Source organism: Muscardinus avellanarius, assembly GCF_963383645.1.
Source record: "Muscardinus avellanarius genome assembly, chromosome: 8".
Taxonomy (NCBI): Eukaryota; Metazoa; Chordata; class Mammalia; order Rodentia; family Gliridae; genus Muscardinus; species Muscardinus avellanarius.
The window spans coordinates 4,566,938-4,586,920 of NC_137794.1; the positions used below are offsets into that span (position 1 = coordinate 4,566,938).

At 38.6% G+C, this 19,983-nt stretch overlaps 1 protein-coding gene across 3 annotated transcripts in view; it reads right to left on the reverse strand.

Moving 5' to 3' along the window:
- The window catches only part of SUPT3H (SPT3 homolog, SAGA and STAGA complex component), a gene marked incomplete at both ends in the record, with an annotated part of 388,363 nt that overhangs the window by 127,395 nt on the left and 240,985 nt on the right, over window positions 1-19,983 (reverse strand). For all 3 annotated transcript variants that reach the window (XM_080700358.1, XM_080700357.1, XM_080700356.1), the window contains one exon: window positions 11,491-11,627. In XM_080700358.1, coding sequence (XP_080556484.1) covers window positions 11,491-11,627 — 137 coding nt within the window. The remainder of the gene's footprint in view (window positions 1-11,490; window positions 11,628-19,983) is intronic.

The window sequence follows — 19,983 nt, forward strand, 5'->3', positions numbered from 1 at the left end:
GAAGTGATGTCCCTTGCCTCAGAATAAACTCAATTACAAATCAAACGTCCAGTTAAATAGAAAATACACGGTGAGTTACAACAAAAATCCACTAAGAAAATTCAAAAGTAAAGATCAAATATAGTAATAATACTAATAGCAAGTATTTATTGGGCCTGGATTCTTTTCACCAGTGTACCTACTAACCGAGTGTGTGTGTGTGTGTGTGTGTGTGTGTGTTACTCAGGATTAAACTCAGTGGTTTTCTCCCTCCAAACCATACCCCAACCCCTCTTTTAATTTTTATTTTGAAACAAGGTCTTGCTAAGTTGTTGAGGCTGACCTCAAACCTGTAATCCTCCTGTCTCAGCTTCCCAAGTAGAGTCATTACAGGGATACCTGGGTCCTACTTCTTTCAATTGTACAGTTATTATTTTGGGATCATGAGGGAATGAGCCATAGTCTTTTTAACAGTCAACGTCTCACAATCTAGTACCAGTGACTGAGTTAAAGATCCCAGTAAGCAGATGCTGAGAGAATAAAAAGTAGAAAGACAGACGGATGATTTGCTCGAATCCGAAGAGCTTCGTCACTCTTACTAGACTGTTCTCAAGGAACTCCAGGGCTACCTTTCCAGTACCCACTGCCTCTTGCTAAACGCTCCAGGGGCGCGCACGTTTGCTGGAGGCTGCCTGAACTCAGCCTCAGGAAGAGCACGGCTGGGGGCTCGGAGAGGCCCTGACCCAAGACGTTTTAGCATCAATCTTGGGCAAAGACATTTTCTCTCTGTCTGGACCTAGTACTTCTATGGATATTTGTGATTCTATGTGAAAATCTGCCGGATAGAAGGCCAACAGAAACCGAAGGAGAAGGAAACAGAGGATCATGGGAACGGAAGCTTAGAAATCCATGAAGCTCAATATCCCACCCTGCTGGAGACCAAATCTACCTCCTGACTTTGTTTACCTGAAATAGTTGTTTCATTCAACTTCCACTGGGCTTTCTGTTGACTGCAAGAAGAAACATCGTATACAAATAACCCTGTTTTCAACTTTTACGCTGCCATTATAGTCCTGAAGAGCCTGCATGCCTGTGCTGACTGACTCCCTCTACCCTTCAACCTTATGGTGAAACGGCTACACACGCTGCAAACGGGAACCACAGCTTAGCTTTTTCAAGTATCTGAGAATCAAAATGCAAATAAGTTATAGCTCTGAAATGTTGAGAGACTAAAAAGTCAAGATGGACTTACTGAGATTTATTTAGGTATTTGTTTATTTTCACAGAAGAGAACATTCATTTTGTGCAGTGTTTGTACAAAATATGCCCATAAAGTTGAAATATTCCTGATATAATTATGTTTCAAATAAAACACAAAATAAACTTTATTATCTTCAGTATGACAATTTGCAGATCTCTTCTCTCTCTCTCCCTCTCCTCCTCCTCCCCCTCCCCCTCCCCCCTCCCCTCCCAGGTGTGGTGTTGCACACTTGCAATCCCAGTACTTGGGAGAACAAAACAGGAGGACCTTACGTTCATGGCCAGCCTCCGCTACTTAGTGAAGCCGCCCCCACAACTGAGACCCTGTTTCAAAAATTAAAGAATAAGCCTACAGAATGGGAAAAGATCTTTACTATCCACCACTCTGATAGGGGACTAATATCCAGAATATACAAAGAACACAAAAGACTCTACACTAGCAAAACAAACAACCCAATCAAGAAATGGGCTGGCTGGGCGTGGTGGCGCACGCTTGTAATCCCCGCGCTTGGGAGGCGGAGACAGGAGGATCACGCAGGTTCGAAGCCAGCCTTGCTGGCTTAAGAGACCCTGTTTCCAAAAATAAAAAAGTACAAAATAGGTCTGGGAGTATAGCCCGGAGGGACAAGGGCTTCCAGGAAAAAAAAAAAAAAAAAAGGCAATTGAACTGAATAGACACTTTACAAAGAAGAGATTCAAAGGGCCAATAGATACATGAAAAGATGTTCTACATCATTGGCCATCAGGGAGATGCAAATCAAAATTACACTGAGATTCCATCTAACCCCAGTCAGAGTGGCAAGCATAAAGAAATCAAACAACAACAAATGCTGGCGAGGATGTGGGGAAAGAGGAACTCTTTTACACTGTTGGTGGGAGTGCAAACTAGTTCAGCCACTATGGAGATCTGTGTGGAGATTCCTAAGAAAGCTGGGAATAGATCCACCATATGATCCAGCTCTACCACTCCTGGGTATCTTTCCAAAGGGGTTGAAATCAGAGAAATACAACAACATATGCATACCTATGTTCATAGCAGCACAATTCGTAGTAGCCAAAATATGGAACCAACCCAGGTCTCCATCAACAGATGAATAGATTGCAAAACTATGGGAAATACACACAATGGAATTCTATTCAGCTATAAAGAAGAACAAAATTATATCATTTGCAAGAAGATGGAAAGCCCTGGAGAACATTATGTTAAGTGAGACCAGCCAAGCACAGAAGGAGAAGGTACATATGTTTCCTCTAATATGCCCAAACTAGGGAACACAGAGGATACCAGTGGGACTCCAGATAATGGAGGGGAAATACCAGCAAAGTTTGAATGGAAAGATAGGAGAGGAGGAAGGCTGAACTTGATTAATGAGGGTCTACATCCAAATATGTATAAAATTATGAATATGACATGGTTATCCTGGACAGTCATTGGTGGGAGGGGTGAAGGGAAAACAGGAGTGGGGGTAGAGAGGGCACCAAGTATAGTTTAAATGTATACCATTTATGTTCAATAAAAAATTTGTATTAAAAAATTAAAGAATAAAAAATAGGGTTGGGAGGGTAGCTCAGAGGTAGAATGCCCCTGGGTTCAATTTCCAGTACCACAAAAAAAGAAAAAGGTCCTTCTATTCCCCATGCCATTACCCTGTTTTCCATCTACATAAAGGAATAATTTTAAAAAAACACCATGCATCAGAAGTCACTGCTTACTTGGGCAATCAAAATTAAACCACCATATTTTATTGCTTCTTAAAGTTCACTTATGTAGTAGTTTTTAACTACCAGTGTGCTCATACTGCAACAGGTGCCTTTCCTGACTCTCCAGAAGACAGGGATCAGGCATGGGTCCTTCCCTCTAACACACCTTTACGTGTATTCAAGTGAAAGCACGGGTTGTTTATGTATTCTGCTTGGCATTTTGGGAAAACCACCCAAAGGCTTCCAGTTCCTTCATTTGCCCCATCTCAACTGCAAACGTCTACAGAGGCTTTCAACCTGCCTCCTAAGACCCCCTCCCAGCTCCACAGCTAAACTAAATGCTTTTGATGGGAAAAGAAAATAAGGTAAATTAACTGAGGAGAATTAAGTATATCACGAGCGATAAATATTTAATTCACATATAAATCCCATCCATCAAGGCCAGACACTGGCAGTATGTTGGCAGGTTCTCCTACAGTCTTGATTTTAGTGTGTATGCGAATATATACATTTCCAATGTTGGGTAAGTAGCACTACTATTATACCAAAAAAACCCACTGTGACGAGCAAGCGTGGTACATATGAGTGTATATATGATCAGAATTGCTGATTATATCTTTAAGAGAGATGAACAAATGTGGGAAACTAGGTATATGAACGCCTTTATATCTTCTAAGTGGTATTTTAAAATATTTATTTTCTAGTGACATAAAATAAACTTTATTTTTTATTCCACATTTTTAATTAGCATTTTACTTAGACACGTTATGTTCGGTGTAATACTCTCACAAATGCATGCCCTTCCCAGATCCTAGTGGTCGCTACTCCAGCAGGCGCTTGGGTTCATTTCTGGGACCTCTCTGTTTCTGTGTTGATGCCGAGACCATGCTGTTTGGCCACTGTGACTGTGCTGTACGTCTCGAACTCAGGTATCATGAGGCTCCAGCTTAGCTCTTCTGACCCAAGGTGGCTTTGGCTATCTGGGCTCCTCTGTGCTTCCGTGTGAGTTCTACAGTTGTTTTTTTCTAGTTCCGTGAAGAAAGTCACTGGTTTTATTCGAAGAGGACCTCCCTGTATTTGTAGAGGGCTTTGGAACAATATGGACATATTAACAAAATTAATTTTCTAAATGCATGGACCTGAGAGGCCTCCAATACCGGTATCTCCATCAGATACCTTTCATTAGTGTCTTATAATTTTCATTGTAGAGGTCATTCACTTAAATGTATTCCTAGGCATTTTATTTTTACACCTATTGTATGACTTTTATTTTATACTTATTGTATGGTTTTCTTTTCGGCAAGTCTTTTACTGGTATATAAAAATTCTAATGATTATGGTCTGTTGATTTTGCATCCTGCAACTTTACTGAATTTATCAGTTCTAATAGCTTTCAGGAGGAAGCTGCAGGTTTTTCTGGATACAGAATCATATCTGAAAACGGAGGTAAATTGACTTCCTCTTTTCCCATTTATGGGCCTTTTATTTCCTTCTTTTGCTTAATTGTTCTGGATAGAACTTCTAGTACTATCCTAGCAAAAAGCAAGCCTCCTCTTCTTCCTGATCTTACAGGAAATTCCTTGGCTTTTCCCCACTCAGTGTGACGTTTGCTGCGGTCGGTCACACACCATCTTCACTGAGGGAAAATTCTTCTATTCTAATTTTTTTCAGGACTTTTATCATGAAGGAATGTTGAATCTTATCAAATGTTCCTGCATCTATTAAGATGACCATATGACTTTTTTTTTTTTATGGTACTGGGGGTGGAACACAGAGGCTTTCTACCTCCGGGCTATACTCCCTGACCTATTTTATATTTTATTTGGAAACAGGGCCTCACTAAGTTGCTGAGAGCCTCACTAAGTAGCTGAGGCTGGCTTCGAACCTACGTGATCCTCCTGTCTCGGCCTCCCAAGTGCCGGAATTACAAGCGTGCGCCACCACACCCGGCTATGACATTTTCCATTCACTTGCTGATGCGAAGCGTTATACAATTGCATTGATTTATGTATGTGGAACCGACCTCGCGTCCCCGGGACGTGGCTGGCTTGATCACGGTGACTGAGCTCTGTGATGCACACTGGATTCAATTTGCTAGCGTTTTGTTGAGAATGTCTACACATGTGTCCACCAGGGATACTGGCCTATGGTTTTCTTTTCTTCCATTTATTTCTTGCATTGGTTCTGCTTTAAGAGTTTGGTAAAAGTCAGCAAAGAAGCTGCTGTGGGTTTTTCTTTTTGGGGAGACATTTTAGTACTGATTCAATCTCATCATTTGTTACTGGTCTATAAAGGTTTTTAAGGTCCTTATCATTCAGTTTTGATGGGTTGCATGTGCCCAGAAATGCATTCATTTCTCTTAAGTTTTTTTATTTTGTTATCATAACACTGTTAAAAATAATCCCTAACAACCCCTCTTATTTCTGTGGTAACAGTTGATACACTTTTTTTTTTAAGGAATATCTATATTTCTACCAACAATTAATGTGTGCTCTGTTGTACCTTACTCTTAACCATTTTATAGGCAAAAAAGGAATAGTTTTGTTAACAGTCAGCAGATATTTAATATGTTTATTATTTTTGTTCCTCTGTGATTTGACTTTTTATATGCTTTGCCAATTTTTCTAATGAAATGTTATTTGATTATTGCTACTTTGACATATTGGTATGTGTTATATTTTCATTTTTTCTGTTTTCTGTTTATTTTATTGCAAAGTTTCCAATTCTAAGTTGAATATTTATTTTTACTTTTTTCAACTAAATAATGAAAGGCTTAAGAGCAAACACTCTGCCTCTTTTTAAAAAAGCTTTGTCCATACTTGTTGGATTTTGTAGGGACTATTTTCATTGCTCTTATTATCTAATTAGCTGATCACTTTTACTCATTGTATTTAATTACCTATAAGATAATTTGCTTTTTAAAATTTCAATCAGGATGTTGTGTTTTTCACCTATGTTATTATTTTCTAGGTTTTACTTTTCCTTATTCTGGTAAGATAATAGACCAAATTTTCCATTTCCGGTCTTTGTTGACTGACTGTGTGTATGTATGTCTGTGTGTGCGACTGACTGTGTGTATGTATGTCTGTGTGTGCGACTGACTGTGTGTATGTATGTCTGTGTGTGTGACTGACTGTGTGTATGTATGTCTGTGCGTGCGACTGACTGTGTGTATGTATGTCTGTGTGCATGTGGGGAGAATATTTCTTATGGCAATCTTAGTGTTTTGCAATGATTACCCATTGATTTTAAAAGCTAGTGAAGTATTTTTCTCATGATATTAAGCAAAGCCATTACATAAACCTGCAGAATACTGTCTGAAGGTGTGGAGGCAGTATGGGGGAGGGGGTAAAGTTCTCGCCTTCCCTGGAGCACCGTGGTATCTTTGGGACTGTCTTGAAGTTCATTTGAAAAATGAACTTATATATAGCCAGGTGCCGTGGTGCACACCTGTAATCCTAGTACTTGGGAGGCCGATACGGGAAGATTGCAGGCTTGAGGCCAGAGGACAGTTACTTAGCAAGTCTGTTTCAAAATACAAAGTTAATAGGTCTAGGGGTGTTCTCAAAAGTTGGGTTTATTCCCCAGCACCACAAAAATAAGAAGTAAAATTATATAAAAAGTCAATAAGCGTAGATATTTATTAAAATTTTCTTTTCTTCCAAGTCAATCTGTTACTGGGAATGTTTTATCGCAGTCTCTACCAAAATACGCTTCTGTGACCTCTCCCTGTACTACCAAAAATGTTTCTGTTATGTCTGAATGCTACTGAATTTCTTTATTTGGCCTCCAGCCATTTTATTATATTATTATTTTATTTATGTGTGTGGTGCTAGGGATTGAACCCAGGAGCATTCTATCTTCGAGCTACACTCTCAGCCCTTTTATATGTTTTGCTTTGAAAGAGTATGTCAAGTAGGGCTTGTCATCCCAGCATTTGGGAGGCTAAGACAGGAGGACTGCGGTTCGCGGCCAGCCTCAACTACTTAGTGAGGCCTTTTGCAACTCAGTGAGACCCTGCTTCAAAATAAAGAGTAAAAAATAGGGCTGGGATGTAGCTTAGAGGTACAATGTCTCTGGGTTCCATCCCCAGTACCGCAAAAAAAAAAAAAAGAAAAAAAAAGAAAAAAATAAGAGTATCTGAGTAGGCTATTGGGTCTCACTAAGTTGCTGGGGCTAGCCTCCAACCCACGACCACCCTGTCTTAGGCTCCCAAGTACAAGGATTATAGGCATGTGCCACCGTGCCTGGTAAGGGTCTGGAATTTGATGCTCAGCATTTTGTATTTACTACATTTTTATTATAAGCCTCATCATTTAATAACATAAAATTACTGTCAGCCGGGCGTGGTGGCGCACGCTTGTAATCCCAGCATTTGGGAGGCTGAGGCCGGAGGATTACGGTTCGCGGACAGCCTCAGCTACTTAGTGAGGCCCTCTGCAACTCAGTGAGACCCGGTTTCAAAATAAAGAATCAAAAATAGGGCTGGGGGTGTAGCTTGGAGGTCGAATTCCCCTGGGTTCCATCCCCAGACCCGCAAAAAAAAAAAAAAAAAAAAAAAAAAGTTACTGTCTTCCATTTCAAAACTTTTATTCTTAAATTCCCCTTTATCTGAAACTAATGAAACTAATAATACTATCATTTTCATTTGGATCTGTCTGATGTACCTCTGATAGCTTCTACTTTTATCTTTTAAAAAATCTGGTCAATTCTATTTCTACTCTTATAGATACAGTATACAGGCATAATGTAGCTCTGTATATAAATATAAATATATATACATATCTGTATATATTTCACATATAAACTATACATCTACATACATCTTTCTAGTATAGAAAATTCTATCTTCATTTCTTTCTTTTTTTAAGAGTGCTAGATTGAATCCAGGGCCTTGCATATGTAAAGCAAGGCACCTACTGAGCTACAACCCCAGCCCCTACCTTAATTTCTTAATTTTATATATATTTAAATTATTAACATTTTTTCTGAGTTTCCGTTTTGAAGTCAACCTTTTAGTATTTTTTGGTATTTATAAAATGTATATTTTACTGACAGTATTTTTTTTCTTTCTTCTATGTTAAATCCTATCTATTATAGTGTTGGACTATTGATTTTATAGGCATTTTATTTTTCTTTATAATGAATAAATGTCATGATGGGCAGAAATAGAAAACTAAACACACACACACACACACACACACATACACACACACTTGAAAACGGGAAAAGAGAGAATTTGTGCAATGTTTTACTGCTCCCACTTCTTCAATGAGCTTTTCGGTCTATTTACCTCTGAACAGTCCACCCTTGGGACTGACCCCAGGGATCATGCCCTGTAACACTTGAGGCATGGCTGGATGACAGACCCAGTGTGTCTTATCATTCAGCCTGATGAAAAACTTTGTGTTTTAAACATCTATGACCAGTTCGTTTTTGGCTAAATAAATCCAGATGGCCACCCGGGTTATTATTCAATTTAAAGGTTATTTTAAAACATTTTAAGCTGCCTTAAATTTTATGTACACCATTCTGCCCTCTTTCTAGACTGACTTTCTAAGCCTCTGACTTAAAAGCATTCAGGACGCAGTCACCAGGAGTTCTCTGCACCCCAACCCGCGTGAAGGCTGCTCTCTCTAGTAAGCTCTGGTTTTGCTTTCTCGTTTACTTTTTTACCACTGTGAAGACTGACTGAAGGGTTAGCTCATCTAATTTTGGTAAGTGTCCACTACTTGTATCACCTTTAACAAACTCAGTAGCTTATGAGATTGGACCAATTCCCGGATTAATGATGAACGTGGACTTCTGAAAATCCACATGGCTGGGTATTAGGCCGACTATACTCCCTCTTTCTTAGGAAAACCAAAAACTACCTGCAGCTTTTAGCGTCTCTTTCTTGGCCTCTCGATTCACACAGTCAGTTAATTGACTAGGTTTCAAAATAAAAAAATGCTCAACATGAATACACACCTGCCTCATTTAGGGATAAGGGTAGGTAGAATGAGGGTTGGAAGGAAGTACATTTATGTGTATTACTATGATTATTATTTCCCTGTTTCTACTTCCCAGTCCTTCAAATACACTAAAATAGTCCTGAACATTATTTAAATTTTATCTGATAATCTGGAAGGATCTTCAGAGACTGTGACCATCAGTGTCTACTACAGATATTTCCCCCAGTACCACATGACTACAAGTGTGAGTTGTGTGGTACTGGGAGGAATAAACAGGGTAAGAGTTCATTAACTACCATGCTAATGGACTAGCAAGGCAGAGTGGATATAAAAAAGCAGATAGTTTTCATATTTCAAATCAGATGACCTTTAATAGTAATAAAGTAAATTATGACTGGAATGCAAAAACAGGCACACACACATCAGCCGTAAATCACAGGGGAGAACTCCATCCATCTGTTTTTTCAATGTTCTGAGACAAATCTAGGGTCCCAGGCGTGTTTTCATGTCTATAAAAGGTGTTTTTTTTTTTCTAAATTACATTTAAATATAAAAGAAGAAAGAAACCCCCAATTTGGTTTTGTTGGTAGGTTTATCCCATTTTCGTGCATTCTAGGGGAGGAGGCGGTAAACAAAGTTTCTGAGACCATTAGTGATGCTTAGAGGAAAATTAGATCAATGAACGATGCCAGGACTGATTATTCTACTGCACTCTAAAAGCAAGAGATTGCCGTCTGTGCATCCAAAGTGGTTTCATATGGACGGCCACAGTTGTGGTTTACTCTTGAAACTATAACCTGTCAAATTAGAAGCAGGCAAGGCCTCTGCTCTCAACGGTTCTACTTTCTACTGTCTACAGCTATGTCTACAAACCCATCGTTTTTTATTCAGTTAAACTCAGATATTTCACTGAGTGAAATATCAAAACGACTCTTTATTACCTGAGGTCCAGAAGACTTTAGTATTGATGGAAGGTTTGAAGCAGCTGCCCTTCCATCTCAGACTAGTTGTATAGATGAAGCTGACTTCCACTATAACTTTTTCTGTATATATAATTACATGTATACCTGCTGCTAAAGTGCTTAGCTTTTTCCACTCCAAACTTCCAGATAGCTTATTGATTTTGACTAGTCCCTTACTGACAGTTTTAATCCAGGCCTACCGTATCTGCTATTAAGGGCTTAGTGTTACAAAACACTCCCTTTTCTCCTTGATTGCAAAATGTCCTTCTTGGCTTGGTTAACGGAGATTTTTGCATAAAAGTTCAAACGCTACTCGTTCAATTCCTTACTCTTAATATCTACTTTTAATAACATAAGAATATGTAAAAGATAAAGCATACACCATGCCACTAAACAATGATATCTGTTTAGGCCATAATGACATCAGAAATACATGTTTATTATCTTCTTTGGACAACTTACGTTTTCGGCCTAAGGCAAAGTTGAACAAAAACCGTTCATAGGTGTCCCAACCCAAGATAACATACATTTCTAATGTAACTGATACCTAAAGGACACTGCCTTTAGATCATGTTCATGAGCCAAAAATACTAATTCTTTAAAGAAGGTTGTTAAAGTTTATAAAGTATTTAGATCTATTGGCCTTTCTCCAAAGTTTTAACATGAAACAATTATATATTTTTTAACATGCATAGAGACTATGATAAAGGGTAATGTGCAAATCTTCTGGAATTCCGCAATCACCTTTCTTGCTCAACTTAAAGAGAAGGGGGATGTTGAGATTTCTTAGATGTAAAAACATCTTATAACAACAACAACAACAACAACAACAACAACAACAACAACAACAACAACTTGCTTTTGGGAAGGGAGACATTGAGATTTCTTAGATGTAAAAACATCTTAATAATAATAATAATAATAATAATAATAATAATAATAATAACTTGCTTTTGGGAAGACTCTCAAATGAAATAAATCACTACTTTTGTTTTTCCTAAAGTATATTTAACAAATAATTTTATATCTAGACAGTTAAGGTAAATAAAAGACAGACAATTCTCTTTTTCAGCGTTAAAACATATTCGGGGAATCAAATCTATGTCACTCTGTTTGTGTTACGATGCCATGAAGCACGTGTTGCCCTGGATGCTACCTGACCTTTGAGTCCACTGGATCCTACAAAGAGTCTGAAAAACAGCTCTTCACTTTATGTGCCAAAGCACACGTAGGAGGAGTGACCTTTACCCCAAGATAAGTAGATAATGTGGAATTAAAATAACTAAGTATTTTATTACTAATAGGATAAAATTAATAGGATAAAATTAATAGGATAAATATTACTAATATTTTATCCTATTAGTAATATCCTAATAGTAATATCCTAATAGGAGAAACCAGCTCATTTTCAAAAGAGAAAATAAAGACACAGAAAACTGAAGTTGTTTCCCAAAGAAAACTGCGAAAACAAAGTGTGACTACCTTTCCAGGGCTTACTCCCCTGTACACTGCTGATATCAAACGTAAAACCATTGATGTGGAGGTTTCAGACATTTCTAGAACATAAGAAGAGTACCAAGTAGCCAAGGCACCGCCATGGCCGCTCCGCTGTAACAAGGGAAGCGTGTGCTTACCTCCATCCTGTCCTGTTTAACGTCATCTATTTCATCATCTTCAAACATGGCCAAGAGCTCTCCTGTCTGGTCGATGGAGCTGAGGAAGTCCTGAGCCATCTTTTGTCTTTTGCTTGTATTACTGCCACTCAGTTTGTCTTCGGGAAGAAAAGAGAATATTCTCAGTAAATTTACATCAGCACTGACCATGAATGTACTAATAGTTCCCGCTTGTGAAAGTCAGAATTGGAATTCTCTTAAATTAACCTTTAAAAGGAGAGTTCTTGTATCCAGAATAGAACTCATACAGAGTCCAATCATTTATTTGTATCACAAATTAGATTGACAGAATACAATCAAATTGCTGATTACCACAGAAAGCATAAAATACCAACTAAAATCTTTTTTAAGGACAAGGGGTGTTCAGATTTTTAAAAAGAATACTGTTATGTAGTATTTATAATAGACACATCTGAAATTTTAAAAAGTAACGGAAAAAGTGATGAGTAAGGCTATCCTAAGCAAACGCAAGCAAAGAGGAAGTCAATAACATGGTTATTAAAAAAATGGAGTCCACGCCGGGCATGGTGGTGCACGGTGTAATCCCCGCAGTTGGGAGGCGGAGACAGGAGGATCTCGCTGGCTTAAGAGACTCTGTTTCCAAATAAAAAAAGGATAAAATAGGTCTGGGAGTGTAGCCCAGAGGTAGAAGGGTTTCCAGGAACCCGAGTACCACCAAAAAAAAAAATGGAGCCCATGCCCCAAAGCAACAAATAAGAAGAATATCATAATAAAAGCAAGATTAACAGGCATAAACTTTTATGCACCAAAGAGAACAAAATAACACAAAGGCAAATAATGATATATCATTGTGATAAAAATTTAAAAAGCATTATAATTGTGAGATGCTTGAATGTATTTCTTTTAACATTTGATAACTTGTTATAGGAGATTAAAAAAAATACACAGGTGTTTTAATCCCTATATAGATGTATCTATTTTCCTCTCTTAAATCCTTTAGCCGTTTGCAGGGCGTGGTGGTGCACGCTTGTAATCCCAGCAATTGGGAGGCTGAGACAGGAGGATCGCAGGTTCAAAGCCAGCCTCAGCCACTTAGTGAGGCTCTCAGCAACTTAGTGAGACCCTGTTTCCAAATAAACTATAAAATAAACTATATAATATAATCCAAACTATATAAACTATATAATATATATAATATAAATATAATATATATAATATAAACTATATAATATAATCCAAATAAACTATAAAATAGGTCTGGAGCATAGCCTGGAGATAGAAAAGCCACTGGGTTCCACCCTCAGTATTACCAAAAAAAACAAAAAACTAACCTTTTTTCTTTTTTATCATTTAAAAAATTTTTTTACTTTAAAATCTTTTTATATTATTAAAATGTCACATAAATTTTTTGCTTAATTGCCCTTTCCCACTTTCTTCTCTGTTATCAGCCAAACTCCAGCTCAGGATGTGACTTGCATTCCTCTCCCAGCATGCATCTGTCCTTGTGCCCCCCCCCAGACACGCCCACACAGATACACTCCTTCACACAGGAGTTTCATTCATTTTTCCTGTTTAGAAAAGGGGTCTTATATTCGGTTTCCCTTCTTTCCTCCCTCCCTCCTTCCTCCTTCCCTCCCTTCCTTCCTTCCTTCCTTCCTTCCTTCCTCTTTTTTCCCCCTACTCTTTGTGTTTCTTAGCTGATGAGAACAGATTCCTCCAAGGCTACTGGTATAGCTTAGATTCCTTTGAAGGACAGCAGCTAATCCCATTGACAGGCATAGTCTCAGTTTCAGGTTTTTGCCACGGGAGGACGGCCTCAGACGTGCTCTTCATCTGATGTTCTGGTGTGTGACTTTGTGCGTATGGCACAGAGTCCCAGGAACAACCGAGTTAAAGGGCACACACATTTTAAAGTTTAATAGATACTTGAGATTGTTTTCTATTACATTTACCTGTCCTACTTCTAATGGCAACAAGAACTATACTTTCTCTACATGAGAAAAGTCTGATATTAAATTATTGTGAGTAAAAATTTAATTTTCCTAACTATAAATTAATTATTCATGTTTTCCTGTTTATCAGTTATCTGGATAAACCTTTCTGTTTACTGTCTGCTTTGATTTCTTGCCCATTTTCAATAGGTTGTCTTTTTCTTGATAATTAAAGGGCTCTTTTTACTGTGCTCTGAGTTAGAAAAAAATTTCCTTACACTTTCATTTGCCTATTGGTTTTAGGATATCCTTTTCCATAAGAGTTCAAATTTTTATATTGTAAAAAAAGTTTTAATAACTTATTTTAGATAGCTTCACTCCTATAGATTATAAGTGTAAAGTTTTAAATCTTCTTTTCAGACTGTTATGTTTTGCTGTTTTTTATATTTAACCATCTAGGTACATCTAGTTTGTATGTGGTAAATATTGTAGATCCATTTTTATTAAATTCCTAATTAAATTTATTTTCTTCTTAATTTCTTCTTTATCATTTTGAAATTTTTCATATTAAATTTAACCGACCTGATGCTAAAAATCCGATTTCTGCATTCTTTACATTTGCATGTTCATTTATATATTTATTTGTATATCTCATAATTTACTCTTTTATCTTCAGATTTTATTTTTGTTGTTGTTTACAATCTGTCTTGTAGTAGATGAGTTCAATCCATTTCCATTTAGTGCAATGACCAATATACTTGATTTCTATTATTTTCTCTTACTCAATGCTTAGCATTTATCTTATGTTCTTTTCTCCTTTTTCTGTCTTAATTTTTACTGATTTGGTCATGTTGTAAGTTCTTTCATTTCTTCTTTCTGATAATTTAGAACAGTAATATGGGATTCCATTATCATATTGTTATTACTATTGTTGTTGTTTTGTGGTACCAAATAATTGATCCCAGAGACATTCTACCTCTGAGCTATAGCTACTACTCTGGCCAACACTTTTATGCACTATGTTTCGCTGAGCAAAACATTAACTCAGAAAATTACTGCAAAAGGTCAGGGAGGAGAATAAATATACAGCTTAATATACAAAACAGCACCGTTCAGTGAGTGAGGAAGAACTAGGCTGCTTGTTAATATTCCTAATAACATGCTCCTGAACTAAGTAAAGGTGGCCCAGACACGGGGAAGCCCTGACTATCAGCTAGAGTAAGATACATGTCTGCTCTGCATATTTTAGAATAAATACTTAGAATGTGCTTCCAATGGAGAAATGATTTACAAAAACTCTTTATAATTACGCCTGTCAGTTAACAGGATTTTTGTCCTCTAGCCAATACAAAAAGCAATGTTAGGTCAATTTTGGGTCTAAAATATGCAGTTTTAAATGAGGAATAGTTAATGAAGCACTGCAATATATTTTGGGGCAGAGTATAGACATACATCTTCATATAAGAGCTAAATATTAAAAAATAAAAGACACTGAAAAAGTCAGTAGCTAATATAGTCAAGGCTGAAGGTTTGACCTGCTGGGAGGGGTTTTAAATGTTTTCCCATCTCAACTCTCCCTGCCTCCAGCCCTAGAAAATCACTTCTCTTAGTCGGGCCTGGTGGTGCACACTTGTAATCCCAGCGCTGGGAGGCTGAGACAGGTTCAAAGCCAGCCTCAGCTACTTACTGAGGCTTTCAGCAACTTGGTGAGACTCTGTTTCCAAATAAAATAGAAAATAGGTCAGGGGCGTAGTCCAGAGGTAGAGTCCCCTGGGACCACAAAAAAGAAAAAAAAAAAAAAAAAAAAACAAAAAAAAACAAAGAAAGAAAGAAAAATGAAAACCATTACTCTATATTCTGTCTCTATAGATTTGGCCTATCTTGGAAATTTCACATAAATAAAATAAGTAGTGGCCTTTTTTTTCTTTTTGCAGTACTGGGAATGGAACCCGGGGTCATTCTCCCTCCAAGCCACACCCCCAGCCCATTTTTTATTCTTTAGTTTGAAACAGGGTCTTGCTAGGTTGCAGAGGGCCTCGCTGAATAGCCGAGGCTGGCCCCGCACCCGGATCCTCTGTCTCAGCCTCCCAAGTACAGGGATTACCAGCGTGCGCCGCCGCGCCCGGCTAGTGATGGGCTTTTGTGCCCAGTGCTTTCCAGGTTCCTCCACGTTCTAACACACATTAGTATTTAATTCCTTTTTATTGTCAAATAATATTCTTGTGTATGAATGCTCCCTATTTACGTACTCAGCAGCTGACAGACATCTGGGTTGTTTCTACTTTTCTATTTCTATTTTTTTATTCTTGTGAATAACACAGCTCTGTACAGTGATGTGCAGATATTCGTGTGCATACATTCATGTTTTGCTTACCCCACTTCACAGAGCTGATTCACTAGTACCTCTGTGTTTAACTCTTGGAGGAGAGTCCAAAAGGCTTTGTGAAGTGCCTGGACCATTTCACCCTCCGGCCACCAATGTAAGCCAGGAGCCCCGCTCCCACCTCGTCAGCAGCACTTGTTATTGTCTGCCTGTGACCACAGCCACCCTGGTGGCTGTGAGGTCGTGCCTCACTGAGGTCTTCATGGGCATTTTCCTGATGGCTACTGATGTCAAGGCTCTTTTCCAGTATTACTGGCCATCAGTAAATCTCTGGAGAAATGTCTCTCATCCAACCTGCACTATCATTTTATTTTGGAGCTGTAAGAGTTCTTTACACACCCTATAAGCAAGTTCCTTAGTAAGTCCATGAGCTGCAAAATTTCATTCCCCTCTGTGGGTTCTCTTTTCATATGCTTGAGAGTGTTCTGTGAAATTTTGGATTATATCTCAGAATGCTTTGCTTTGCTCAGTATCATAAAATTTGCTCCTGTATTTCTTTTCACGGCTTTTGCATAGTTTGAGCTCATCTATGAGGTGTACAAGCTATTTGTGTACGGTGTTAGCAAGGGGCCAAATTCGTTCTTTTTTATGTAGATAACCAGTTCACTAGTGCATTTAGCACCATTTGCTGAAATGATTATTCTTCTCTTATTAAGTTGCTTTGAAACCCTTGTCAAAATCAATTGAGCCCAACGTGAAGCTTAATTTCTGGATTTTCTATTTCACTCTCTGCCATTGACCAATATGTCTCTCCTCCTGCGAGCTGCATCCCGTCTTGATGACCGTCAGTGTATAGGAAGCTTTGGAATCAGTCAGAATGAGTCGTCCAAGTGTGCTCTGTGCTCTTTGTCAAGATTGTTTTGTCTATTCTGAGTCGTGGATAGCTGAGAAAATGGGTCGTTTCTGTGCCAGAATCGGACAGTTCCATATGAATGATAAAATTAGTCTGCCATTTCTATAAAACCCAGGGGGATTCTGTAGCTTGTTGGGGAATAGTATCACCTTAACACAATATACTCCAATCCATGAACACAGAACATCTTTCTGTTTTCACTGAGGCTTTCTTTCAACAATATTTTATAGTTTTCAATGTATAAATCTTATAGGTCTTTGGTAAAATTTATTCCAAAATATTTTTTGATGTTGCTATAAAAGGCATTGTCTTTTTTTTTGAAGATTTAAAGAAGTTTATTAAAAAGATAGAAATACAGAGGATAGGTACAGCTCCATACCAGACTGGCATGGAGGGGTGACTCGAATGAATACACCCTGGCGCTATCTTCTTAATTTCATTTTTGGACTGCATCTGCTAGTTTATAGAATTACACTTGATTTTCATCTACTTACATAATTATCCTGAAAATTCACTCTATTTGACTATTTGTCAAAAGTATTTTTAGTGGATATCTTAAGAATTTCCTTTATATAAGGTCATGTAATCTACAAATAAAAGTTATTTTACTTAGGCAGACATGGTAGCACATACCTGTAATCCCCCGTACTTGGGAGTCTGAAACAGGAGAAATTACAGGTTCAAAGATAGCTTCAGCAAGTAGGGAGACTCATCAACCTAGCAAATCCCTGTTTCCACGTAAGAAATAAAATTGGGCTGAGGGTATAGCTAGAAGGTAGATTGTCTCTGGGTTCAATCCCCAGTACCACACATTAAAAAGAAAAGAATTGAGCTGGGCGTGGTGGTGCACGCTTGTAATCCCAGCATTCGGGTGGCTGAGACCAGAGGATCACGGATCACAGTTCGCAGTCAGCCTCAGCTTCTTAGTGAGGCCCTCTGCAACTCAGTGAGACCCTGTTTCAAAATAAAGAATAAAAAATAGGAATGGAGCCGGGCGTGGTGGCGCACACTTGTAATCCCCGCGCTTGGGAGGCAGAGACAGGAAGATCGCGCAGGTTCGAAGCCAGCCGTGCGCGCTGGCTTAGGAGACCCTGTTTCCAAATAAAAATGTAAAAATAGGTCTGGGAGTGTAGCCCGGAGGTAGAAGGGCTTCCAGGAACCCTAGTACCACCAAAAAAAAAAAAAAAAGAAAAAAGAAAGAAAAGAAAAAAATAAAGAATAAAAAATAGGCTGGGGTGTAGCTCTGAAGTAGAATGCCTCTGGGTTCCATTCCTAGTACCCCAAAAGAAAGAAAGAAGGAGAGAAAGGAAGAAAAGAAAAGAAAGAGAAAAAGAAAGAAAAATTATTTTGCTTCTTTCTTTCCAATTGGCATGTCCTTTTTTTTCTTTCTTCTTTTTCTGCCTAAGCACCTTGCTGAAAACCTCCTGCACAATGTTGTAAATGACTGGCTCAAGTAGGCATCTTTGTCTTAATCTTGATTGTGGTCTGGGGTTTTTCACAGATTCAGATTAGTCCTTTCAGGCATAACAAGTCTATCACAGAATGGACAGATAAAAAAGCAGGCATTTCTTACAGGTCCAGATGCAGGGAAGTCCAAGACAGAGGCTGCTCCGTGGCTTGCAGGAGCCTCTTGCCATGGGATCAAGGGAAAGCAAATCCTTTGTCTTTTCTTAGAAGGGCACCACCCATTCACGCGGGATCCATCCTTATGACCCAGTGACTTCCCGAGGGCTCACTTCCAATGCCGACTTGTGGGCGCAGGGCTTCCCTTAGTCTTTGCTATGATAATGTGCATCCGTGTAGACTTCTGGGAGTTCATCCTATTGCCTCTTGTCGAGACGGCTGGATGTATAGGCTAATCATTTTATTAAATTTGACAAGTTTTCAGAAATTATTTATTTCAATACTTTTTTGGTTCCTTCTTTGCTGTCTTTGCCTTCTGCTAACCACATACCACTTGATGGTGACACATTAGTTCTATGAAACTGCTAGTTTTTCTGCATTCTCCTCTTTTTTCTTTCTTTCCTTTTTATTTATTTATTTATTTATTTATTTATTTATTTACTTATTTGTATACTTATTTGTTCTTGGTGGGTTTGAATTTAGGGGTGTTTTACCTCTGAACTACACCCTTCACTTAAAAAAAATGAACGGGTTTAAATTGCTAAAGCTGGCCGGGCGTGGTGGCGCACGCTTGTAATCCCGCTTGGGAGGCAGAGACAGGAGGATCGCGCAGGTTCGAAGCCAGCCGTGCGCACTGGCTTAGGAGACCCTGTTTCCAAATAAAAATGTAAAAATAGGTCTGGGAGTGTAGCCCAGAGGTAGAAGGGCTTCCAGGAACCCCAGAACCACCAAAAAATAAAATAAAATAAAATAAAATAAAATAAAATAAAATAAAATAGCTAAAGCTGGCCTTGGACCTGAGATCCTCCTGTTTCAGCCTCCCAAATACTGGGATTACAGGTGTTTACCACCATGCCTGCTTTTTTTCTTTTTCTTTAGATTGCATAATTTTTATTGATTCCTTTGAGTTTAGTAATTCATTCTTCTGCCAGTTCAAAATTCCTGTTGAGCCCCTCTACTGCATTTTTGATTCTGGCCATTGTACTTTTATATCCCATAACTTACATTTGTTGATAATAAACTCTGTCTCTTCATCGATACTTTACATTTTGTGAGACATGACCACCTTCTTTACACATGGTTTCCTTTAGTCATTTGAACACTTTTACAATGGCTACATGTAGCTACAGTAGCTACAGGGAAGGTCTTGTCTGCTGAAGCCAAAGTCTGGGCCCCTGAAAGGTGATTTCTAGTGTCTGCATTTTTGCTTTCCTTTCCTGATGGATCACACTGATGTCTTTACATGTACAGTATTTTGTTGTTGAAAATGGCCATTTTAGATACTGTATTGTAGTCACCCTAGATAAGTTTCCTCCCTGTCTTGGGATGTGCCATTTGAGGTGTCTACACCCTGGGGACATGGGGAGGTGCAATGTCCTTGCAGCACACCCTTCTCCGGGCGCTCCTCGGGGGGCAGCCTTGAGCGTGGATTCTCCCCATCCTCAGGGATGACTTCCCTCAAGTTGTCTTTAGCTGTTGTTGTCCCTGATCTCCCCTTTTTGCTTCTGACTGGCATCACACACAGCTGTAAGCATCTGAGAGCGTTAGCTGATTCTGCTACTGTTTTGAATAACACCCCTGGACATGAACTGCTCTTCACACTCGTCTCAATACTGCTGGGCCCCTTAGCAGGGTCAAGATGGTCCAGCACTCAGGGGTTGCTATGATCCGGGGATGGTTCTACTTAGCGTTATCTTTCCCAT